At 35.5% G+C, this 27,005-nt stretch overlaps 2 protein-coding genes and 1 long non-coding RNA gene across 3 annotated transcripts; 1 reads left to right on the forward strand and 2 right to left on the reverse strand.

Annotated features, from left to right (window-relative positions):
- Window positions 1-520: 520 nt before the first annotated feature.
- On the reverse strand, window positions 521-1,341 carry LOC130732471 (uncharacterized). The gene is made up of 2 exons (XR_009017045.1): window positions 1,101-1,341; window positions 521-883 (listed from the first exon to the last, which is right to left on the reverse strand). It is a non-coding gene; the product is annotated as an uncharacterized LOC130732471 (long non-coding RNA).
- Window positions 1,342-20,911: 19,570 nt separating this feature from the next.
- LOC130720008 (B3 domain-containing transcription factor VRN1-like) lies at window positions 20,912-22,978 on the forward strand. Its single transcript, XM_057570595.1, has 4 exons — window positions 20,912-21,004; window positions 21,331-21,637; window positions 22,490-22,629; window positions 22,721-22,978. Exons 1-4 carry the CDS (start codon window positions 20,912-20,914, stop codon window positions 22,976-22,978), a joined length of 798 nt encoding a protein of 265 aa, XP_057426578.1.
- A 1,110-nt stretch (window positions 22,979-24,088) lies between these two features.
- LOC130729465 (putative pentatricopeptide repeat-containing protein At5g43820) lies at window positions 24,089-27,005 on the reverse strand. Its single transcript, XM_057581242.1, has 3 exons — window positions 25,132-27,005; window positions 24,561-24,627; window positions 24,089-24,459 (listed from the first exon to the last, which is right to left on the reverse strand). Exon 1 carries the CDS (start codon window positions 26,920-26,922, stop codon window positions 25,228-25,230), a length of 1,695 nt encoding a protein of 564 aa, XP_057437225.1. The 5' UTR covers window positions 26,923-27,005; the 3' UTR covers window positions 24,089-24,459; window positions 24,561-24,627; window positions 25,132-25,227.

Below are 27,005 nucleotides of genomic sequence, written 5' to 3' on the forward strand. Positions count from 1 at the left end.
AAAAATAGAAAATTTAAATAAATAAATATATAAATATATGTATGACTTGAAAATTATAAAAGCCACGTGGAAATAAAAATAAATATGAAAAGCCACGTGGACATGATGATAAGGTAAAATTTGTGACACATAAGCTCATAACACGGATAGGGACCTATTTCGATTAAAAATAAAATTCCAGTGATCCGGAATCGAAATTTTTTTTTGTAGGGACTTATTTTCATACGCCATACAATTTCAGGGACCTCTAGAGTATTTCAACCTGAAATAAAACATGTACGAATTGAGTTGAAAATTTTAATTTTAAAATGAAATATTTATATTATTTAATAAACTTACATGTGAAAAAGGATGATACATTAAAGTTTTTTTTACCGTCAACTATGCATATGGTAAGAATGTGTCATGTCCAATAATAAAATTAAATAAAAATACAGATTTTTTCATATCTTTAAAATCTGATTAATTGATCGTGTAAAGATTCGGTGCATTAAACTAAGAGGGACATAAATCCAATCAATATTCATTACTGGAGTTTTCATTTATTGGATTGACATATAAAAGGCATTCCTTGAATACATTAATTTCACAACAGTACATGTTTATATATTGAAACTTTAAACTGGAAAAGCACACAACTTTATCAACCAAAGGACAAGGATATATACCAGAAAGTTGTAGCACAAATTGTGTTACAATAAAGATGCGGTATATACCAATTATTCAAACTACATAGTTTAATTTATTTATTGATATTCTTCTCTCTCATTTCATGGTTGCTCGGGTGGAGCGCAATTACGGTAGTATGGATCGCATGGCTTCGGTGGAGCTGGAAAGCAACGACGACCTCTAAGATAAGGGTCACTAGCGCAGCTTGTTCCTCCTTCACAATAACACATGCATGATAAATAATAATCAATTAATGAACAGATTTACCATTAAAATAAACCGATGAGATAATTAAGAACCAAATTATGATAATTGGTGTCGACCGGTATATATATCTTGATTATCTTCCATGATAATTAAGACAAGTGAAAGAAATACAAGTATCATGATATTTGAAAGTAATTAAAGGAGCTAGCTAGTGTAAGTCTTACCCTTCTGATCAGATAGTGATCGTGCTAGAGTAGTTGAAGTGGGAAGTAAGACAAATGAAGTCAACAGTAAGAATGCAATAAGAGTGGCCTTCATAATTGCGTGTAGCTAGATAAACTTTAATTTTCCTATAGCCTTGGATACAATTTATGATTGCCATCATCGATATTTATAGCCTCAAATTATCAATAGTGAGTGGGTGAAGTGAAAGAGTTTTTAATAGTCACGTATATCAGGCTAAATTATAAATATAAATTGGAAAAAATGGCAAAAATATTTTTGACAGGTTAATTGATAAACCAATTGCTAATTGATGACTATTGACTTGACTTGAGAAGACACCAAAATTTGTGAGGACACCAATTGGAAAAAATGACAAAAAGATTTTTCACTGGTGTCACATATTCATAGCCGGGCAAAATCAATATTTGATTTATTTCAACACTTTCGCGACGTCATTTTTTTTAAATCGACGTCATTGACATGACTTTGGATGATAAATACATTTCAATGGGTTTCTATGAAAGAGCTAAATCTTTTTTTTTTAAGAAAAATAGTGTTTGTTTTGAACGAAATAGCAAATTTTAATAATTTCTTCCTCTTGTTTCGTTTTCAACTTGTGAAATATTTGGAAATGCATGCCTGTGGAAAAGAAATTTAGCAATTAGAAACATAGAAAGGAACATAAATATATAGACAATCTCTAAAGACAGACGAAGACTTGCACAGAAGACTTGAGTAAAACTCTGATTAAGATATATATACTTACTCACCTAGAAATTATTAGGTGTATGTATTATTATCATTTTCCTTCAACTTCAACAATTTGTCGTTGTGACTTGTGGCACCGATTTACAGTCATACTCATCTTGTTTAATTAAGAACCAGATGAATAATATGACACCCAAAAATCCGTAATAGTTACTATAGCTAGCAGTTGAGAAGACAAGCTAGTCGTACGTAGTGTAGGATTAGTTGTTGGAATAACATCTGAGGGCATATAATTAGCCATTTACATGGTAAAGCAAGAGAGTCGAGTGTGGGTAATCATGCACTTGACTTCTGAATATTCTCACGTGTGCACAAACAAAGAAATGAGACCTCCCTCTTAATTGTAAAAAAAACTTGATTATGTCAAGTTTTATCGTCATCTAACTCTCACCATTGATTTAGTTCCCATTTATTTATTTAATTATGAAGTATTTTGTGCTTTGGGAGTTGATCTCTTATGTTTTGTGTTAGTCCTTGTGACTTGCTCATAACGAAGTAGTGTTCTAAAACGGTGTGTATTCTCTTAATTTTGTTTGAAACATACATATAATGCGGATTTCATGGTAGGTGGAGGCTTGGTGGCAAGAGTGTCCATATGCGGTAAATGACTTCTATGAGTTCCAACTTGATGGATTGGGGCCTCTGGTTTCCTCATCTGTGTAAGATGGATCCTTTTCTTGATATGCCATGTACTGCTGTGTTGGGATTTAGCTGAATTAGAATGATCTCTATATTCATTTTTGGGTTAAGCATCATATTAGTCCTTGTCTTTGTATCGCCGTCTGACCTAGGTCCCTCGCTGGAAAAATTATTGTAAATGGTCCTCGTCTTTGAAATATTTTTTGAGCAGATCCTCGCCGGAGGGCGGAGCTCCGGCGAGTGCTTTGTTGGCTTGCTGACCGCGTCAATAATGCCGACGTGGAATTAAAAAAATAAAAAATAAATAACACATCAGAAAATTTAATTTAATTAAGAAAAATAAAACAAATTAACAAATCTAACCCTAATTTAATCAACTAAATTAAATTCCCCCAAAACTTATCCCAATTAACCCAAATCCCTAACTCAGAAACATTACCACAATTGAACCCTAATACTCTGGTCCATTTTCATCATCTTCATCATTCTAACCCAAATATTGTAATTCTCAAATCACATATCTCTTGAACATTACAATCCAAATAGAAGCCACTGAGTTTGATTTTGAATTTCTTTAAACAAAATGAAGAAGGAACTTCAAAGCCATCCACGTTTTAGAACTTGAGGTAATAATAAAATCAGTGATCGGGAAAAGAAAAAGCAAAAACAAGAAGAACCCATTAAAATTAACGCAATTTGAGGCAAAATTAGATCAAGAATAATCACGATACTGAATCAGGAAAGGCGATGAGAGCATGAGATTAAGAAAAGGAGAAAAAGCATGGTTTTTTATGATTAAGTATGAGAAGAAGAAAAAGGGGTAGTGCGACCGAGAGAGACCAGATTTCACATCTCAAATCCCAGAAAATCAAACCCCAAAAGTCCTAAACTTCATCCTTTTCATCATCATCATCTACCTATAGAAACCAGATTTTACCCATCAAATCCCACAACCACCAAAACAACCCAGAACACAACACAAAACACAAAATTCCTAAACTTCCAAAACCCAGAAGCGCGATAGAGAGACAAGAGATCAAGCAGCAACCAGACGAAACGGACCCAGATCCTTCTGGCTTCAATGAGTTCAAGCAAGATCCAGCCGTAACGGGCCCAGATTGTGCCATACCCACCACTGAAGAGCCAAGCCAAACCCAGAAGCGTGAATCTCAGAGAAAGGGATACCACCGTTTTGCATACAAACTCAGAAGCGTGAATCTCGATTTGAAGTGATGGACGTGTTTCCATCTTCCTTTCTGGTCGATTTGGGTTTTTTGGCTGTTGTAGGGGACGAATCTGGGTTTTTCACTTCTTCCTTTCTTTCCAGATCGTGAGCCCTTCTTCCTTGCCCCTCTCTTCAACATTGCGGTGGTGGGGTGGAGAAGATAGGTGAAGAAGCGACGGTGGTGGGGTGAAGAAGTGGTGGGTGGCGTGTTGGGATGAAGGAGAAGATTGGGATTAGTCTGAATTGGGGATTTGGGTTAATTGGGGTGAATTGAGATAAGTTTTGGGGGAAATTTAATTTAGTTGATTTAGTTAGGGTTATAATTAGGAATATGTTAATTAGGTTTAAAATTCTGACTTGTAATTTGTTTTTTAATTTTTTTTTTAATCCACGTCGGCATTATTGACACAGTCAGCAAGCCAACAAAGCACTCGCCGGAGCTCCGCCCTCCGGCGAGGATCCGCTCCAAAAATATTTCAAAAACGAGGACCATTTGCAATAATTTTTCCGACGAGGGACCTAGATCAGACGGTGACACAAAGACAGGGACTAATATGACGCTTAACCCTTCATTTTTTTCTCAATCGTGATAAATATGCTGCTTTGGTTTTCTTGGGCCAATCAAAGTTCAAGACTGTGCGGTCAACCATGTGTCTGTTTGGTGAAATAATGGTGCTTCTATCTTCCTTGGGGCTGGTTGTTGCTGGCCCATTGAGCTGGATCTCATGTGTTAGGCTATCATTTTTTACTGCTAGCTTTGTTTCTATTGTGCGTTTACCGTTTAGCCTTAGACCTTTCGACCAATAAAAAAAAGCCTTAGACCTTAATGCTTTTCAATTTTCATTGATTGCTTTAGAGTGGGCTGGTTTTATAACCACCTATTTCATGAGAAGGTTATTCTTGTGGCTTTTTTTTTGTGTTGATCAAAGTATCCTGATAGTCGACAGCCGTGAGACTAATCCCTCGTCCCGCGGTCAGCGCACTGAGCGATTCTCGTGGCTTTTAATTATATATTTCTTTTATAAAAAACGTTAAACAATTTTTAAATTGTTTACTATTTATTGTTTTTATGATAAAAAATGGATTCGAACAACTCACAATTCAAAAAAAAAGAAAAACCTCTCAATTGTGTTTGGTATATTTTCAATTGTAATATACTAATATCATAATTGAATAGAGTATGAAATTCTAAATATATAAATATGATATAGAAAACATTGAGGAAAATTAAAAGAATAATTTTTTATGCTTAATGACAAAGAAAAAAAAACAGGAAAAAAGAAAAAAACCTACAACCTCACAAAGGTTGTTTCTAGAGAGTCAGCTAGCAACAAAGGTTCCAAGTTAGGAGGGGGGTCCTGTACAAGGAGAAAATCTAAGTCTTGTCTAGCTTTCATCTCAGTAAAAAATCAGCACAAGAGTTGCCTTCTCGCAACGTATGCACGACACGCACCTCCCAAGGGCGATGAAGCAGATCAACGATGTTGTAGATTAGAACGGCTAGCACATGATAATGAGAAGGAGGGTAATTAACAAGTTCAACAACCAAGGAGGAGTCAGAATAGCAAACCACCTTCCGGAACCCACGACCCCACGCTATCTCTAAGCCATGGAACAGAGCTATGAGCTCCATATGCAGAACAGATGCCTGACCGCCATACCCAGCAAACCCGATGATCCAAGCACCGTGCGCATCGCGCAGACACCCTCTAAAATTCGAGCGCGCCGGAGAGCCCAAGGAACTACCATCGTAGTTTACTGCAATCTCCGACGCAGTGGGCGCAACCCAAGACACAAGCCGCGGCGGAGATACCTAAGAAGGCTGCTTCATCCAGACATGTTGGAACAACACCTTGTGCTCCATGATCCAACGCACAAGTGCCTCATCCGGAACCACTGAATGATCAAAACACGCACGATTTTTGGCGGTCCAAATTCCCCTAACAACAACTAGTGTAGTGAACTTTGCCTCTGCCATGATACGCTTCAACCAGGCGATAGGATCCATGTTATTAAACAAGACATGCTGCAAGTTAAGGCCAAGTCGCATCCAAATGCGTCGAGCGAAGAAACAATCCCTCAAACAGTGAAGAGCGATTTTCGGGTATAAATTGCATCTCGAACACAGAGGCGAGGGAGCCATATTCCTATGAAAAACGCAAGTCATTCACCGGAAGGGCGTTCTGGAAGCAAAGCCAGATGAGAAAGATCACCTTGAAAGGCCCATGAAGGTGCCAAATCCAAGACCAGTCTGCCGCTGCGACCGACATTTCCCCACCCTCAAGCGACGCACGTCGACCCTCAATAAGCCACTGATAGCCAACCCGAGCGGAGTACAACCCAGAAGACGCAGAAGACCACACGAAACAATCAACCACCTGGTTATTCAACATACAATCTTGCTGTAAAATCAAACTCGTAACCTCGTTTGGAAGCTGCGTATACAACGATGGAAGGCTCCATTGCCCATCAATGATCATGTCCCTGACAGTAGTCTGGATATCATGGATGTCAACAGCAAGAACTTTGTCACAAATTTTAAAATTTCCCAGCCACTCTGTGAACCAGAAAGAGGATTTGCCATTGCCTAGCTTGAACGAAAACCCACCCTTGATCACATCTCTTGTCTTTTGAATGGATTGCCAAACAACTGACCCACGTGTCGTATTCATGGAAAGCAGGTTGTCATTTACACCATATTTACCTTTGATCAAAGAGACCCAAGTCTTTGACTCACCCTTGATAGTTTGCCAAACATTTTTTCCCAACAAAGCAACGCTGTGGTCCCTTGCTTTCCTCAATCCTAACCCGCCAAACCTCCTTGGTTGAGCAACAACATCCCACTTTACTAGATGAATACCATGATTCCCAGTACCCTTCCAAATAAACTTCCGGATAGCAACGTCAATATCATTACAAATTTTGGTAGGGACCCAAACATGTTGCATACAATAGGTAGACATAGATGACAATACAGATTGTGCAAGAGTTACCCGACCAGCTCTGTTCAAAATATTGTGTTTCCAAGCTGCGACCCGAGCATTCACACGATCAACCATAAACTGAAAATCCATATTTGTTGCCCGCTAATTAAATATAGGGAAGCCTAAATATTTACCAATATTTGGAGAGAACTGGATCCCGGTTATATCAGCTATCCTGTTCTTCATGAACGTAGATAAGTTACGCTGGCCCATTGCCTTTGATTTGCCTTCATTAACCCGGAGACCAGAGGCTTTACAAAACGATGCTAAGATTTCCTTGACCACCGTAGCCTGCCCCACAGAAGCTCTAGTGAACAGAAGAAGATCATCAGCAAAAAGAAGATGAGAAAGCTTGAGATCAGTGCCTTTGACTGTCACCGGCTTCCATCTACCATCAAGAACTGTTGCAGAAACTATGATTTTTCTCAAAACAAAATTTTGCAAGAAAAAAAAAGTTTGTTTTTTTATTACCAAAATTACTTTTAGATTAACATTACCAAACAGAGTTTTTAAGGATCATTCTAGCGGTAGTTGGTAATTTTCGGTATTTAGAGTTCAAATATAAATTCTAAAACGAAAAGTTTTTCGAAAAAATTGAGCTGATTTGGTTTCTTTTACTTAATTCATAATAGTTTTAGCCTAATTTTTAAAATCACAAAATATGATTTTCTGATTATAATTTTAAGTTCGGGTAAATACTCACTTTGGTCTCTGAATGTATCACTCATCGTCAATTTCGTCCCTAAACTTAAAAATTCATCTCACGGTCCCTAAAAGTGGCAGATTTCGGTCAAGTTAGTCCCTGGTCAACTAACGAAGATGATGTGGCTGTTAAATGTTGACGTGACAAACGTTAGACAAATTAGTTCCCGAATGTGGCAAACGTCTTACAAAAAATGGGTGTGAGGTGATTCAAACTCGATCAGAACCTGAGGGTGACAAAACATGTCTTTTGCCGGTTGAGCCACACAATCTTATGCATATAATGATGCATATAATGTGAATTCAATTATATTTATGTAAACGTTAGATGTTAAATTGAATTCAAATATTTAAATTGTTTTGCTTCATCTCTTCATCTTCATCTTCATCATTCTTCTTCTTCTTCTCCTTTATCAGACCCCAAAACCCATAACCCAGAACAAGAATAAAAACACAATGAAAGTGATTAAATGGGTTTGAAAACAAACCTAGAATTTTCAGAAATAAATCCATCTTCATTCTTGCTTTCTTTCATCCATCACCATCAAATCCATTCTTGCTTTCTCTCATTCATTCAGAATAAACCCGAAATGATTGAATGGGTTAAAAAAATTCATCCATGCTTTCTCCCACCCCGTCATCATCAAATCCTTACCTCCCCTCTCTCCACCCATTTCCCCTATCTCCTCCTCCATAGAAACTTTTTTAACCCAAAGATTTTAGCTTTTCAATTTTTTTAACCCGTGGATGATATTCTTCCTTCATGATGCTCTTCTCTTCCTGCAACTAGATCCAACTAAAAATCGAGAAAAGATGAAGGGGTTCGAATTTGTGGGTTTGATTTTGGTGGGTTAGTGGTTGAGATGGGGCTGAGTTTCTAGGTTCTGGGTTTTTAAAATCAATATTTATATTATTTAATAAACGTTCCATTAATTAATTTTTGGCTTACCAAAAAAAAACATGTGAAACAATATTTATATTATTTAATAACCAAAGTGAGTAATTTTAATGTTAAAATCAATATTTATATTATTTAATAAACGTACATGTGAAACAAGTTCATGGATGACAATGATAACTAACCAGCTAAAATAACCAACCAAAGCACACGGATATATACCAGAAAGTTGTAGCACAAGTTGTGTTACAATAAAGATGCGGTATATACCAATTATTCAAACTACATAGTTTAATTTATTGACATTGTTGGGCAAGGAAATTGAAGCTTCTCTCCTTGAATATTGAAAGTGTGATAATTTTCTATATGCACCCTTTCATGGTTGCTTTGGAGGAGAGCAATTACGTACGTACGTATGGGCCTCGTTTCCCTTGGTGGAGTGCAAGGTCTAGTAGGGTCCTGAGTGCAACTTGTTACAGAATCAGCGTCATAGTACTTTCCTCCTTCACAATTACACATAATAATTATTAATTAATATAATGATCAGATTAATTACCATCAAAATTGGTATATGTAAGGACAAAATAAACCGATGAATTTAATCAAGAACCAAATTATGATAATTGGTGTCGATCGGTATATATATCTTCCATGATAATTAAGACAACTGAAAGAAACACAAGTATCTTCTATGATATTTGAAGTTAAAGGAGCTAGCTAGTATAAGTCTTACCCTTCTGATCAGGGCCGGTCCTGGGGCCCACAACCCAAGGCCTCCAAAAAGAAGGACAAAAAAAAAATTCACATTAGACTTTTCTCAAAAAACAATTTAGTTATAATAATTATATAATATTCAAGATGTTATTAATGACTTTAGCTATTCTAGTGGTTAGTAACTGTTTATGTTACTCAGGGTTGCAAGAGGTCAGTTGCCAAACGAACCAACATAATGATTTTGATGAAATTTCGAACTTTAAATATATAAATCTGACAGTTGTATCTCCAAGAGATATTTCTATTTATTAGGAATCCATTTTTATTATTTGTCCAAGGCCTCTAAAATGTTGGGACCGACCCTGCTTCTGATGAGTTAGTGTTCGCGCAGCTAGAGTTGAAATGGGAAGGAAGACAACTGAAGTCAACAGTAAGAATGCAATAAGAGTGACCTTCATAATTGCGTGTACGTAGCTTAATTTTCCTATAGCCTTGGATACAATTAGTGACTTGCATCATGCATATTTATACATATAGTCTCAAATTATCAATAGTGGGTGAAGTGATGAGAGAGTTTCTACTAGCTGGGTATCTCAGACTAAAATACTAAATGATACTCCCTCCGTTCCAAAACTATTGTAGTTTTAGCTTTTTTGTTTTGTTCCAAAATGATTGTTGTTTTACATTTTCAAAGCACTTTATCTCATTCTCTTCCATCCATGCCCTTATTTAATACTGTATCTCTCAAGTACCACCTCTTATTTCCACCAATCACAATTCTCACCAATTAGTTAACCAATGATTTTCATTCTCTCTCTTTCATATAACTCATATTAAATAAGGGTGTTTCAGTCAAATTATAACATCAATTAATGAACTCTTAAACTTAGTGAAAAAACTAAAACTACAATAGTTTTGGAACTGAGAGAGTAAAGAGAAATTGAAAAGAAAGAAACGTCAAAAAGAATTTTGACAGGTTAATTGATCATAAACCAATTGCTAATTGACTATTGACTTGACTTTAGAGGACACCAAAATTCATATTACTAAATATATCTATTCTTGTATTATAATGATTCTTTCCGTAATCTCTCTCTCAATATATATACAATTAATGTATTTATGAGAAGGTTATCTTCAATCTTGTTTAATAACTTTCATTGCTTCTAGCTCGCTTTGTGATGTTGTTGAAGCACAAGTGTTAAAATAAGATGTATCAATCTATCAATAAGCGGAAATATTGCTGATTTTCCAGGTTCAACTAATCGATCTAATAAAATTCAGTTACATTTTCTTTATTTAAGAGCTCAGGAAACATTTTAATGCTAATGTCTTAGCTGAAACAACTAACTCATTTTTCCTAATTCAGAAAAATCATCGGCATAAAATTTCTCAACAAGCTTACATAGAGTTAATGGTCAAATTAGTCCATGAGTTGGTAAACGAGTTTGATTTTAATCCCTTTTGAGAAAAAATTATGTTTTAGTGACGATAAAAAACAGCCAATAATTATAAAAATGACTGACAGTACACGTCATTTTTCCTTAAAGAAACTAAATTCAAACTCAGAGATTAATTAGACCATTAACTCACTTACATATTTTCTCATCATCAAATAATAATTTTTGTTTTAGGATTTAAAGCAGAACTAAGTCTAAGAAGTTCAAATGCATCTACACTAAATCTGCTATTTAATTAAATTAATTACACATAGTCAGGGGAAAATACAATTCTTGGGGAGGGGGCTGGTTGTTTTTATTTTTGGGCTGAGGTGCGTTTATCTCATCTAAGGAGGGCTGTATTCAAATCAATATTTGATCTCTTTCAACACTTTCGACGTCATTGACTTGACTTTGGATGATAAATACAATTTCAATGAGTTTCGTTGAAAGAGCTAAATCTTTTTTTGGAGAAATATAAATTATTATTGAAGAAAAATAGTATTTGTTTGAGAACAATTATTGAACGAAATGGCAAATTTTAATAATTTCTTCCTCTTGTTTCGTTTTCAACTTGTGGAATATTTGGAAATGCATGTGGAAAAGAAATTTAGCAATTAGAAACATAGAAAGGAACATGAATATATAGACAGTCCCTAAAGACAGACGAAGACTTGCATAAAAGACTTGAATAAAATTCTGATTAGGATATATACTTACTCACCTATAAATTAGGTGTATATATTATTATCATTTCCCTTCAACTTCAACAATTTGTCGATTCTTCCTGGGTCGATGCCCGAGCGGTTAATGGGGACGGACTGTAAATTCGTTGATAATGTCTACGTTGGTTTTGTGACTTGTGGCAGTGGCTCTGATTTACGGTCATCCTCATTTTGTTTAATTAAGAACAAGATGAATAATATGACACCAAAAAATCCGTAATAGTCACTTTAGCAGCTGAAAAGACAAGTTAATCGCAGTATATGATTAGCTGTTGGAATAACATTTGAGGGCATATGAGTAGCCATTTACATGGTAAAGCAAAAGAGCCGAGTGTGGGTAATCATAAACTTGACAAGATTTGTGAATAGAAACAGATGATTAACTAAAGGAAAGATATTTTAGAACTTCTAGGATATTCTCACGTGTGCACAAACCAAGCAATGAGACCCCTCTTAATTGTAAAAACAAATTGATCATGTAAGTTTCACCATCATCTCACTCTCACCATAGATTTAGTTCTCATTTATTTATTTAATTACTAAACGGGTTGTCTAAATGACCCATGAGAAAGTTTGAGTTAAATAAATCATCATCCAATCATATTGGAGATAATTAAGTTGGAAATAAATTAATAAATAAAATATAGAAATTTCAACTCACTTATCTCCAATGTGATTGGATGATGAGTTATTTAACCCAACATTTCTCATGAGTCATTTAGACAACCCCTACTAGGTGAGATGATGAAAATTTACATGATCAAGTTTTTTTACAATTGAGAGATCTAAAGTGGTTAATTCCTTAATAATATGGAAAATGGTTTTCTACTATTGAACCAACCGTGATATTATAAATATCGGCATGATAGAACTTCTTGGATGATTATGGTAGATCAGGCACTAACACTCCATGATGTATGAGGGCTTGTAGGATATAGAACGTGGCTTAGTGGTATGATGGCAGATTAATTGTCGTAGCTAGCTTAATAATTCCCTATAAATATGGAGAGTGTCATTTGTATAAAAAAAAAGATAATAAAACAATTGATACAACCTTCGATTTTCCCATATTTTTTTTCTATTCATTTACTTAATTTTCCACCTTTACCTTTTCAGTACTTTATTTATCTTCAGCCTTTTATTTATTTTTTATCATTTGATTTACATTTTGAGCTTTTACTTTTTAGCATTTCAAGTCTTTGTTTATCAATTTCAGTCAGCACCTTACTTTTCCCTGTTATATTATCATTCAACCTCTCAATAGTAATCACTAAGAGCTTTTTGAAGTGTCTTAATTAGGAACCTGCATTGAAGAATTTAGTTCATTCCTCAAATAATCGCTTGGTTATGGAATCGCTACGTTGGTTTCTTAGTTAATTCATACAACTACCCTAGACCTAAATCTATTTGTACCAACAAATTGGCACACCTAGTGAGACTTGTCTTGCTACTGAGAAGTTTCCATCTCCATCTCATATCCTAAGTTGGAGCATGCAACTAAGGTATGGATGCAAAATGGACTCTAATAACAATCGTAGAGAATGTAGCAATCGCACCTCTTGTCTGGTGTAGTACCACGACATTGTTAGTACACTCCAGACAAGTGCAGGATACCGCAAGCCACAACGTTTCCATGGTAGCCGCATTAGTCGTTCCCTCGTATATGGAAGTCATTGATACGACTGATGAGGGAGGGGGCCAAGCTTGTCATGTTGTCCATGACAACCACGACTACTTCCTGTACGCTGATTTCACTGAGATTTTTCTGTCAGCAGCTGCTAACCATAACCATGAGTCTTCCTCAGCTTCTCAAATTTCATCTTCAAACAATAAAAGCATCTTAAATTTCATCTTAAAATTCTTATCCCCTCAAATCCACTTATGATGCCAAAATTCCTCCCATCTCCTATTTTTCTATGGATATTTTCTTCGAACCAGTCCTCTTCCTCCCCACAAATCTTCCACAAGTCCGTCACCAATTGGACCCTACCACTACCCTTGCATCAGCCCAGTCTCCTTACAATGTCTCATACTTAGTCTCCAATATTTTACACCACAAGCTTATGTGGTCTTGTATCGCTCGTCATTTTCGTTTAGCTAACAATGCCCTATAAAATACAACCAGATCCTTCACTCCCAGCCCCCTTCCTCCTTTGATCTACATACAACATCCCACTTCACCCACACCACTTTCTTTTTCCCTTTCCTGCCTGCACACAAAAATTCACACTCAATCTTCTAACATTAATTAGCAATTTGCTTGGGGATTTCGAAGAATGATAAGTAGGATAAAGGAAGAGAAGATACACAACACGCAATATAAGGCATAACCTGCCACCAAAGGACAACGTCTAGTGCTTCCACAGTGCAAATTTCCTCCTCATTTTTATAATTACAGGTCCTCATGTTGCTTCCATCTTCGGATTAACTCCCACAATAATTCACAAGGACGCAAAAAAGATTTTCATGACCTTGCAATTCAGCATGATAGCAGATTGTTGGATTTTTCTCCTTTCCATTGAAATTCTAGCTAGCTTGATTTTGGAGGAGTTCACCATTAGGCAACATCACCACAAAATGTCATGCTTTTCATCAGTAACATATTATGATTAGTAGTTCCCTGAATAACATTGTATCGTCTACAAATTGGAGTAGTGCAACCTCCACATCCCCATGCCCTCCTTAAGCCCTTTGACAAATTCCTTTCCAAAGCTTGTCTCCTTATTCCACTTAATCCTTCCGACACTAGCAAGAATAAGAAGGGAGCCAAGCTATTGCATTGCCTCAAACCCCTCTCAAGGTGGAATTCCTTCATTGGGCTTTTGTTGACCAAAATTGACACCAAAGAAGATTGAATACAGTCTTTGATCTACTTAATCTACTTCTAGCCAAAGCACATCCTTCTCATTATGTAATATAGGAAATTTCAAAAGTCATAAGTCTTCTCAAAGTCCATTTTGAACATTATACCCAATCTAACATGGTCCTTCTTCCAATGAACGCCAATTGACTTTCATCGATTATTTTCCCCAAAACAGTCTTCAAACTCCTAGACAGCCCTTTTGATAAAAAAAAATTAATATACATCCCAGTAGAGATATTGGCCTAAACTCATTAAGCTCCGACGGATTTTCAACATTTCACATAAGGTTTTTTTTTTATATGCAAAGAATATATTGATTAAGCACAAAGGGTGCTAACCCATATACATAGAGAGAAATGAAAAAGAGAGAAAAGAAAGTAGGAAGCTAGTGTAAAGTTCCCACAAAAGTTGACTAGCCAAACCCCACCCTACAATTAAAACAAAGTCTGGCTACTATAAGTAATCAAATTAGCAAAGTTCCCCCACACTACATGACTATACCAGCCAATAATTGCTGCAATGTTGAATCTGGACCTGACATACTCCTTAACACACCTGGCTCACAACAGACATTGGAATTAAACTAGCACAGCAACCTTGGCATAAGGGTGATAAAGGACATTATTCCTCCCCTAGCCCACATGCCATTTTGATTGAAGTCCTTCAACAGTCTCATAAAATCTCTCTTAATCATATTCCAAAATGTCTTAATAAATCTAAAATTAAACTCGTCCTCACCTAGGATTTTATCGCTTACGTATTCCCATACAGAATCTTTTATTTCTTCCAACTGAAATTCTACCACGAGCATCACAGTATCATCCTCTGAAATGATATCAAACGGAACCCCATCAAGCCCCATCACTTTCCAAGCCTTTTCTTTAAACCACTCTTCAAAAAACCGCTTCACTCTCTTGTTAACAATTGTTGGTTCCTCAAACCACCTTCCTTTAATTGCCAGTCCCCTTATTGCATTCATTCTTCCCCTCCAATTCACCCCCCCCCCCCCCCATGAAATAATTATGTGTTGGCATATCTCCTTCCTTAATCCATTTCTCCCTAGATTTATGATGAAGCAATGATTCATTCATAGTTGGTAGTCTCCAAAACTCCGCAAGCATCTCTCTTCTCCTCCCATTTTCTTCGATGGTTAAGTTACTAGCCTCCTCCTTTAGATCTCGTTCATTTACTTTCCCCACCAAATCTTAACACATTCTTTGCAGATCCTCCACATTCACTTTGTCCCAAATTTTCAGTTTTCCTTTTAGTTACTTCAGCTTCTCCTTTTAACACATAGGTCTCATCCTTGAACATTCATTTCTGACCTTATAGAGAATAGATTTAAAAATAAAAACTGAAATAGTTTGAAGTCATCCACCATTTTTAGAAGTTTGTTTATATTAAACTAAATTTAAGTGTGTAATTTATATTACTGTAATTTTAACCTAGAAAAGAAAAAGAAAAATGTGATTTAATATTCTCTGGGAATATAATTGTAGTTTTCTTTTGGTTGAAGTTATATGACATCCGACAAGTGTTAGACTAATGTTTTGCCCCTCGTTTAGCACACTATGCGGTAGACTTTTTTTTACCAATATAGTGTAGTTTTAAAACATATTTACGATTATAGTGTACTATTTTATTTATTTATAAACTAGTGTAAATCGTCACTCTAAGTGGTGATATAAATATATAGTCAAATATATATATATATATATATATATATATATATATATATATATATATATATATATGAGATGTATCTTATGAGAAATGTGATCTTATGTGAGAAAATGAGAATAAATCACAACCGTTAGATCTAATTATGAATAGTCAAGATTAAAAACTAATTAATGGTCACATGACCACTTAAAAATGTCATGTGACTTTTTTAAAATGTCACATGACTTCACCTTTTAATCTTGATCATCCATTATTAGATCCAACGATCATGATTTATTCTTATATTCTCATATAAGAACATCTTTCTCATAAGATACATCCTATATATATATATACAAGGGGCACCTTAAATTATATATATATTTTTAAAGAAATCGCCACTACAAGTGGCGATACCTTAGAATTTTTTTTTGACATTCTATTTTAGTGACGGAAACAAATCCGTCACAAACTCCTGGTAAATAATTTAAGGAATCAATGGTAGAATATGGAGAAAGAAGTTTTATGTCGCCAAGGACTTAATGACGAAATTTATTTACGAAGAAGTGTATTACGTCACAAAAGGGTTAGCGGCGGAAATTTGGGAAGGGATTTTTCCGTCGCAAAAGGGTTAGCGATGGAATTTCTTTTGTGACAGATAGTTTCTCCATCCATGTTCTGTCACTAATTCTTTTAAATCATATGCTAGGATTTTGTGACGGATTTTTTTCCGTCACTAAAGTAGAAAGTAAAAATAAGTTATGGTGTCGCCACTGACAGTGGCGTTTCTTAAAAAATAAAAATATAAATAATTTAAGGTGTCGCCACTAATCATGGTGATTTCTTAAAATATATATATATATATATATATATATGTCACTTAGAGTACTGGCGATTTATACTACTTTGGTAAATAAATAAAAAATACACTATAATGGTTTTTTTTATAAGCCATGGATTATATATATCAATATCAATCATCAATCAATATATATTAGAAAAGAAGAACTTCTCAAAAACTGGTTTAGTGACGTGTCATTCTCATGTAAATTCTGAGTGACGTGTCATTCCCACGTTAATTCTAATATAAAAAAATTCCACGTGTAATTCTCAGTTTAATTCTCATAAAAAAATACATTTTTAAATTTTAGATTTGACTAGGATTTAGGTTGTTTATTTTTTGATTTTATCTTAATTTATTTTTTATTTATTTTTAGAGTATTCATTAACTTTTATGGTATTTTTATTGAATTTTCGGATTTTTAATTAATTCATAATTTTATGAGTTTTTATTGTGATTTGCTAGATTTTGATCATTTTTATCTATATTTATTTAGTACAATTTTAAATTTTAGATTTGAAAAACTATTTCCTACTTGTGAGCTTGAACTCCATAAAAAAATAAAAAATATTGAATTGCTTAAAAAATCATTAATAAAATCCTATGAGATAGTATTCCTAAAAAAACCTATTTTCCATGTGTGAGCTGCCATCAACCTTTTTAGGTTTTCAATTCAATCTCAACCCCAACCTTCATTTTTTTCCCCAACCTTCTACCAGCCTCTTTCTCTATCACCGTCGAGCCACCATTGTTGTTCCTCTGATTTTACCACCACTGTCCACGCCGTTTCAATCCCCTCGCGTTCGTCGTTCCACTCCCACACCTCGAAGGTCTCTTGACAAGAATCCCTCATCCTCCTCCAACGAACGCACCTTGATCAGGTAGGTTGACTCAATTAAGAGATTCTATTTTAATTTCTCCTTTTTTTTGCTTTTGGCAGGCTGATTCATGGATCATACATTTTGACAGGTTGCCTTTTATACTCTTCTCCCCCCCCCCTCAAATCCTTTCTTGATTCTCCATCGTCCAGCCAGGTATTTCCCTTTTTCCCCGATTTCATGCTCATTGTTCATTGTCCGTTCACTGTAATATTCACCATCCTCATCAAAACCACGAACAATCTCACCACCGTCTGATCCGGGAGACTCGGCAGCACCTACTCGCACTCCTTCGCATCCGCCATTGAAACCGCCATCACCATCACACTCACTGTCTTCCCCACCGCCGCAGCGATCTTCTCCCGGATGATTTCCTCTCGGCGGTGCTGTGAGATTGAAGAGAAGCAAAAGACATTTAGATCCCACCGTCTTCTGTAAGTGTAAGTTCTCTCTTCCTCATACTTTAATCAATATATATGTTCAGTTCGAGTGGGTCGTGGGATTGATTTCATACTTGATTGTATGAACAGAAATCTAATTAATTGTAGCTGAGAAATCAAAACTTATATGTAATTGTAGCTGAGAAGATGGAGCATGAACTCGCTTCCCTCACCTTCGACACCGATCTCTATGGCGCAAGCAATAGTGACGCATATAGGTTACTCAATTAATTTCCCCTTTATTTTTTAATCAATCCTATGAGGTTTGATCAAGCCCGCGACTTACCTGTTGTGTCCTTGGCCTGTGAGTTTTTTTGTCTTCCTCAAAATGCTACGTTTGCACTCTTTCTCAGAACCTAACTACAAAAAAAGGGATTTTTGTCATTTGACTTGCCAGACTAGGGTTTTTTCTCTGAAACATATTGGATTTCATTAGTTTAAGGAAAATTATGTTAGGGTTATCTGAAATTAGAGCTGTTAGGAACGGGAGGGAGGGGTTAGGCATCTATGGAGTGCAATTGTCTCATATGGTAACTCAATGCGATTTTTCGGTTTGATTCTTTCTAAATCAGTGAATTATTTGGAGGGTCATCATCACCATTTATTAGTCTATAACCTCCATTTGGAGGGGTTAGGCATCTATGTTGCTTTTCAATGAATATATTAGGTTTCTAAATTTTACTTCAAATTTGTGAAAAAACAGGCATGTTGCCGTCCGGTTGCAATGAAAATAAAGTGGTTTCTTCCATTCTACCATGGAGAGAAGAAGGAAGATCCATAAGCTTGCAATTTCCTTCATTATCGGGTCTGTCCAACATTTCTACTTTATGATGAGGGTGAGCTTGGCAGAAGAGGAATTCAGCAGGCACGCTTCTTTTTTTTCTTCTACGTTTTTTTTCCTTCATCAGGAGGTATCTCAATATGATGAGGGGTTTTCATGCTATGTATAGTTATCCATCTCAGTGAGTATATGGTAAAATGTGTTTTAGTATCATAATGCAAGTTAAAATACGCATGATGTTATAAAGCTTCATAATTGAATTATCTAACTCTCCTCAATAGACTTTTGTTGTAAAGTAGGGTGCTCTGATTGTTACAAACAGTTTAGGTTACTATTTAACTTTAAAATGGGTACCTTACTTTTGGCTTATAAGGGCATGAGGAGTGTGTGAGCCTCGCCCATATGTACCATTGTACGTCACTCTTAGCTCATGAGATGTATTTTGTATCAATGTAATAAACATTAGTTGGTTGACTTCACTGCATTCCATTTTGAGTAATAAATGACAATGAAGGTCGCTAATGATTTCTCAGAATCTCAGCTCATCTTTAATATATATCTGACCCTTTTCTGTTTAAGTTAATTTTTTTTATGAAAGTCTGTTTTAGTTAATTAATCGGAATATGGAGTTCAAAAAAAAATAATAAGTATGTCGTAATTTTTTTTTGAGGATCTATAATGAGTAGAAATAATCAAAATCCATTTTTTTAATGAAAAAGGTAAAGAATATTCAACTATATTTTAAAAACATATCATGTTTAAGTAAAATAAATTAAAAAAATCAACTATGTTTTAAAGGAAACAAATTTTTATTTTTCCTTTCATAATAATTATTGGGGATTCTTTTTATACTTTTTTTAGAAAAAAAATATAAAAAAAGGAATAATCACATAGATTAAGGAGTGAATATCCAATTTTAGTTAATGCATTTTTTATTTTTAAAATTGTACAAAATAATATGATATTTGAGTTTGAAATTTAAAATGAGTACTAAATAATAGTAATTGAAGCCAAATTTTCTCTCTGATTTTAAAACCTTTTTCTTAAACACTTAATACTATTTTTTTTTCATCATAAATCATTTGTCAATCCTTTCAAAATAATTAATGGTTTTATTTTTACTTTTTTAACAAATAAATATAAAAAAGAATGATCCATAGATTATGTGTGAATATTCAATTTAAACTAATGTATTTATTATTTTGAGTATAAATAAAGCAAATCCATTTTTCCATATTTGTCATATCCTACTTTTTTTGAAATTATAAATGCTTCCCGTTATTTCATTGTCTTCATTTTGTTTAATATGTTGGTAATTCCTTATATCTATGATTTGTGTTATTGTCTTTATGTTAATAACGAATGTCAAACGAATTCCTGTTAATCTCAATCAGGCGTATAAGAGAAGTCTTTTTGTCCACTTTACTTACCATTTCAGATTCTTCTATTTCGTATGTTGTTTAATATATTTTAATAATCAAGGTATTAATAGACGTATCAAATACGATAAATATATTCCCTGTGCAACGCGCGGGAAAAAAAACTTAGTATATATTGAAGAGAAGTACAAGGGGTACTTCAACATAGACTATAATGGTAAATATGTTTCAAAACTACACTATGTTATTAAAAAAGTCTATGCGATAGGGGTTGGTTAAATAGTTTTTTCCATTTACTAAAGTTACAATTCGATTCCCCAACCACATACTTAAGAGATAAAATGTTGAACCTCTATCTCAATTCATTTCAATTCACTTACTTAAATCTTCGGTTGGGGACTTGGGGTGGCAACCATGATGAAAAGGAAATAAGCACATTATAAATAGGATAGACACGGAAGTTTATTGGAAAAATGAAATTCTCCCTTACCCATTGGTTGTTTATCATCCTTGTGCTGAAGATCCTCCTTATATGGTATACAAGGATAAGTCATTGGTTTTTGGGGCTGCTGAATGTTTCAACTGCTTTCACTGGTCCGTCAAAACGGCTACATATTACAAACGTTATATATTGTCTAATGTTTTTAACCGAATTTTAATTAATTATGTATTAATTTCAGTTAGCAAGACCCTCTCCTAGAAAATTAATTTCCTTTGAGTGCAGTTTCCTATATCTTTTCATGGTTTTGCCATTTTCAATTAATAACACATGAAGTAAACATATATGAAACAGCAATACTTGGTGCTCTCTATTGACTCTTGATCACAACCCAAAATCTCATTTCTGTTACTTGTGCTGTTGGACGCTGGTAATGACTTCTAATCTCAACCATTGTGTTAATGAATCAAAGCCAATCCACTTTTTCAAAATCATGCTCCCCGAAACCATTTTGCAAGGAAAGCTGGTAAGAATCCTCTTTCCAATTTATTAATTTACTGTTCAATTCATGCAATTAGTAACGAAATTGTAAAATGGGCATGGTGAATTAAGTTTATTGATGCATATTGCCAAAATTGGAGTCTCTAAATATCTGTGAACTACCAAACAGAGTTGACTAGTATTGTACACCCATTTTATGGAGGTTTTTAACTGTCACGAAGTGTATTGGTGTTAAAAAACATTCACAAAAGTGAGGTGTCTAGTAATGGTCTGCATTGTGCGGTGTTCAGGACTTAATTAGAGTAGCATAGTTTATATAATATATGCTTATTTTTCTGATCTGCGTGACAGAGGATTCCTGGAAAGTTTGTGAGGGAACATGGAAAATGCTTGTCCAACACAATGTTTCTTAAGCTTCCAAATGGTGCTGAATGGGAAGTGAATTTGGAGAAACGTGATGGTAGCATTTGGTTTCACCATGGTTGGAAAGAGTTTGCGGAATATCATTCTCTAGCACATGGGCATTTATTGGTTTTCAGGTATGATGGAAGATCCTATTTTCATGTACTCATCTTTGGTGTGAGTGCAATGGAGATAGATTACCCTTCTGTGAACAAGGTTGATCGTAAAAGAGCCAACAATTGTGAAGTTGAACAACGTAAGGCACGGAGAACAAATGGAAATGACAAAAATCAGAGCAATTTCAAGTCGCATGACACTGCATTTCATCAAAGAGGGAATGTCCTCAAAGGCATGGTTTTCTATTCCATGTGCTATTGATTTCTTTTCAATTAGTGTCTGGTTAGAAAGCAATTTTTAGTTTCTTCTATTTCTATAACCACCACTTCATTCAAAATTTAGCTTGCTTTAAGGTGGAAACCCAATGGATTAGCATGTGTTTGGAGCCACGTTTGGCAAACTTAAAAACACTTATTAGAGTTTATTTGCCCGTTTGGAAACATAACAAATAACACTTTTCGGAGTTTCTCTACTAAAAAATTCACGAAGAGCCTATCTGGATGCGGACCATAAAGCACTTATTAGAGCTTATGTAGATCTTTTTTTAGTAGAGAAGCTCCCGTAAGTATTGTTTGATTCGTTTCAAATTGAGTCTAAATAAGCTCCAGTAAGTGCTCCGCATCCAAGTCCAAAATGGGCTTGTACATGTTCTAGTACATAAACTTCCTGCCGGTATCCAAACAGTCTCATGGTGTACCGAATCAAAATGTGACTTTATATATAAAAATAATACATGTTTGGTTCCACAATTGAGAATTGATTATGATTACAAAAGTTTGAGTTCTAGTAGCTTTCACTTATAACGTGAATCTGTTCCGTATAACTTATTGCAGAAATTATTTTTCTGATAAATGTACAAGTCATTGTACTGATTGTACTTTAGCTTTAACTTACTTTTCACCAAAGCAATTTTACAAACTCAATTCCTTTCAATATCAATTTTGATAGATACTTATCCAAACTGGCACTTAAATCAGTTTCCCTGTTTTAGATATTTTGATGAATCCCAATGAAGGGAAGAGAAAAATTGAGCATCATACTAAAAGGTCACCCATAAGAAATCGTGATGCTCATGAAGCTGCCGGCCCTGCTGATTCTTGCATGCTAACAATAAAAAGAAGCCACTGCATGGTATTTTCTCAAACAATACAATTATATTTATAATCTATGCATCCAATCTCATTAACTAAACTGAATGATGAGGTGAAAAAATGTCATGCAGAGCCTGCCAAGAGGATCACTCAAGGGCTATGTGAAACCTGGAGCACAAAATGTTACACTGCTGGTTGGGGACAAAGAATGGAAGGTTAATATGATCTATTACCCACGCAAATCTTCTACTTGGCTTTCTGCAGGTTGGCCAGTATTTGCAAGGGAAAACAACTTAAAAGTAGGAGATGTCTGCTTGTTCAAGGTAGTAAAAGGTAGCGGTGACATGGTGGTGAAGGTTTCCATACGTCATAAGAAAGGAATGTCATAATGTAGTTACTTTTTCTTAACTGCTCTGTCATGAGTTTTTAGCAGCTTTATTGGAAATGGCAATAAATCCTAATATTGTTTTGAATCATCAAGTTAAGCACAATTAGAAATTATCTAATGTCTTGATTCAGCTATCACATTCACTTGAATCACATCCAGATTAAAAACAGAGAAGAAATCAATATGTTCTCTTTTTCTATGAAAAGGATTTCACTCACATTCCTTTGCCAAAGGTTATTTTTGTCTGAAATGCGGAATCTGTGTGGGAAAAGGCTAAAAGCTGAGGGGTGCTTAAACCCAATACTACTCTGATAGGTACCAGACATTACAGAGAAGGAAATAGAACAGAAACACTAAAGTATTGGATTGTGCTGGAAATCTGAGAAATCCTCGGATCCAGAATTAAGGAAAATGCAGACAAAGCAAGAGAAGATAGCAGAGGCAAAGTGGGTGGTGCTCTATTCAGCAATATAGGATGTCCCCGCATAACTTCTTGAAGTATTTCCCATACAATCGTTTCTTTTTCCCGAATTTTACACTTAGCAACTCCTATGTTAGAAGCAAAGTGAAAACCAAAAACTATTTACAAAACAGTATTCAAACATACACTTTTTCCCGAATTTTACTCTTAGCAACTCCTATGTTCGAAGCAAAGTGAAAACTAAAAACTATTTACAATCAAATATACCCTAAATAAAATGTAATGGAATTCAGAACAACAAACCATCTGCATAGCCATTACTGATCCATATTATAGTGGCTGTCATACACATATAGCAGTAAGTTTAAAGCATGTTGTAGTTTAATTTTCCTTTTGGAACTACGAGGGGCCATGCTTAAGTTTGAAAATTAGTTCAAGTTCGCAATCAGTCAGTTTCTACTTTCTATAGCTAAGCCACCAAGTAAGATAGTCTTTCTGTTGTGTGGAGTTCATTTTTATTTTTTTGTTTGGGTTTTAGAAAATTTATATGGACTGGTAACTTTAGAAGCAAAGCGCAGGAAACATCAGAAAATAATCTCAACAAAAGCAAAAAATATTTCCAAAATAGAAAAGCTTATGATGTGAAATTTTCTCAAGGATCACATATAATTACAAATTTGCAATTTCCCATGCATAATACGTGACATGATTATATAGTTCAGTGCAGCTATAAAAGTAAAACTACAATAATGTATTCATACTTCCTGAGAATACTATTTAATATAAATTACACGCATGCAGAAAGCATGGCACTTTTGTTTTTGAAATAATGCACTACAGAACAATTGTGGGGGCTATCTTACACCAAACTATTCAATACTATATTAGCAGTCATTAGGAAGAACATGGCAGAACTTTACTTACATAATACAAAAAACAAGGGCTTCCCTCTAATGCAGAATATCTTTCAACCGACCTCTTCAAAACAAATACCTGAAAATTGATGTCTCCTTCCAGATCCACAAAAGGATCTCATTTTGGTTTCTCCAGGCTTCTTATAGCTGAGTTTGGTATGAAAGAAATAGATTAAGATAGATCTGACTTGGAAAACCGGATGTTACTTGAAAAAATAGCAAGTATTGGATTAAAGAAAACATACTACCTTTGAGAAGGAAGGGCCCTTTACAATAAGTTTGTGATGCTTCCACTTCCTAAGAACGATTTTCATACTGCAAATAGAAGAAAGTTATCAATTACACAAAGTAAACTGACAGCATAAGAAGTTAGTTATAAGATTGGTTATTCAGTTTGAAGTCAGTTTAAGCTACTCTAGTTGTTTGTTGTTAATCAATTATGATACAGTTACCAACATTGTAAATACTTTACATGAGTGTATATATCTGATTTATTGTATTACATGATGTAGGTAAGTCATCCAATACAATTCTTCCCTTTTCATCTTCTTTGTCTCTTTGATTTACTCTCTTACTCTTGTTTCCTGATACCTTCCATATACAATTAATAAGTGAGGAAGCTATGCCTAAAAAATTACTAGGACAACTTCTTCTTCTTCACCCTAAACACAAGAGCTATATTCAAATCTAAAATTCCTAGAAACCCAAATCTTGTGAGAATATACCCATATAGAGGAATAATGAACGGTAACCACAAATCTAGCAAGTGAACGGTAAATCATTTAAGGCAATATGTTGTTAAAAATCAAAAGTACATACTAGTTCTGTCATATTTTCAAGGAAGTAGCTAAAGAACAGCTTTGTGACAATCAAGCAAGAGGCTCTATCGCTGGAGCTGCTGATTAGCATGCCTGTTCAAAAGTGCCAACCATTGGAACGCCAATAATTTCTCGCATTCTCAAGAGAACGGGCATGTTTAATCTTCAAAAACAGCTTGTAAGCCCTCTCTGCGTTGTTTGAATCAAGCAGCTTGTTAATCAGCTTACTATATACAAGCCTGCTTGGGCAGAACCCTTTGTGCAAAGCCTCCTCCATAACAAGAACAGCATTTTCCAGCTGTCCTATGTTGCAAAGGCCACTGATGATGTACTCATAAACCTCAACATCTGAACTATACCCACCCTCTTGCATCTCCTCCCAGATATTTAACAATGTCCCACACTTTCCCAACTTCGAAAGACGCATGAGCAGTATCTTATAAGCTTCCATCGATATCGTACAACCCGATCTCCTCGCCTTCTTGTAAATCACCAAAGCAGCAAACGGTGGACCATAGCTGCACAAATGCTTGATGAAGCAGGTTATAGTCCCTGTAGGAGGCAAAACTCCATGCCTTAACATTTCATCAAACATTTGAAGCGCATCTGCCACTTTTCTTCTTCTTAGCAAAGCAGTGACTATTCTAGTATACGTATCAAGATTAGGTTCACAGTCATTACTCAACATCTCATTATAATACTTCATACACTCATCAAAATCGTTAACCGATATGAAATTGAAAATCATTGCATTATAGACAGCAGTGTCTGGCTGGCAATTTCTCTCCTTCATAGAACAAAACACCTCAAAAGCCTCATCCATTCTACCAGCTCTGCCCAAACCCTCAAGAAATACGCCAAACGTGGTGCAATCAGGAGCAACCCCATCAGCTTCCATTTCCTTCATAACCCTCTCAATCTCATTGACTCTACCAAACTTAGACCAACCACCCGCAACAGCATTGTATGTAGCAACATTAAAAGCTACCTTCCCTTTCATTGAATTGAAAACAGAACCCGCAGCACCCACATGAGACCGTTCACAAAGGCACTTCAAAAGCACATTCAAAGCCTCTGTGTCACGATTCATCCCAAGTTCATTCAAGTTCCCAAACACCTGAATCGCCTTAGACACATGACCAGCCCTCACAAAACTATCAACAACAATAGATAACATCAACAAATCAGCTTCTACGCCATTCACCCTCATGTCACGCAACACACCCATCATGAAACTGAAAAAATTTCTTCTTCCTAGTGCCTTCACAATCACACGGTAGCTACCAATGTCTTCAGGCAACGCTGGGTGTTTAACTGCCCAGTTGAAAAACGTAACCATGGCTTCACCACCGAGATTTCCAGAGTTCAGCACCTTACCAAGAATATCGAGATCAACATCAACACCCACGTTGGATAAAGCTCGTTCAATCGCAGCCTTGCCATTCAGCTTCTGGAGGAAAACTCCTCGGAGTTTCTCTTCCGGAGACAAAAACCCATCAACGGTTTTGGCTTCTGGTGCTGATTCTGGTTGTGATTCGCGGTTTTTGGAAATGGGTATCTGTGATTTGGAACTGGGTATTGGTAGAAGCTCCGAGATTTGGTCGAGGATGAAGCGTTCGTCGAGGTTGGAATGGGTGGTTGTTTGGTTGTGGATGAGGTTTCCGTGGTGTGAAGAATTTGGGGGAGCGTGAAGAGATGAGAATGGGGAAAAGGGAATGGAAGCGAGTGTGGAGGAGAAAGGGTAACTGGGTTTTGCAAAGCGCACGAGAAATTGGAATGATCGAAATGCCATGGATGAAGTGGTGCGGGGCAGAGTACTCCTACCATGGAGGTAAGAAAATTGAGATGCTCCAAAGTGAATGTTCTCAATGGAAC

Source organism: Lotus japonicus, chromosome 1 (assembly GCF_012489685.1).
Source record: "Lotus japonicus ecotype B-129 chromosome 1, LjGifu_v1.2".
NCBI classification, from domain to species: domain Eukaryota; kingdom Viridiplantae; phylum Streptophyta; class Magnoliopsida; order Fabales; family Fabaceae; genus Lotus; species Lotus japonicus.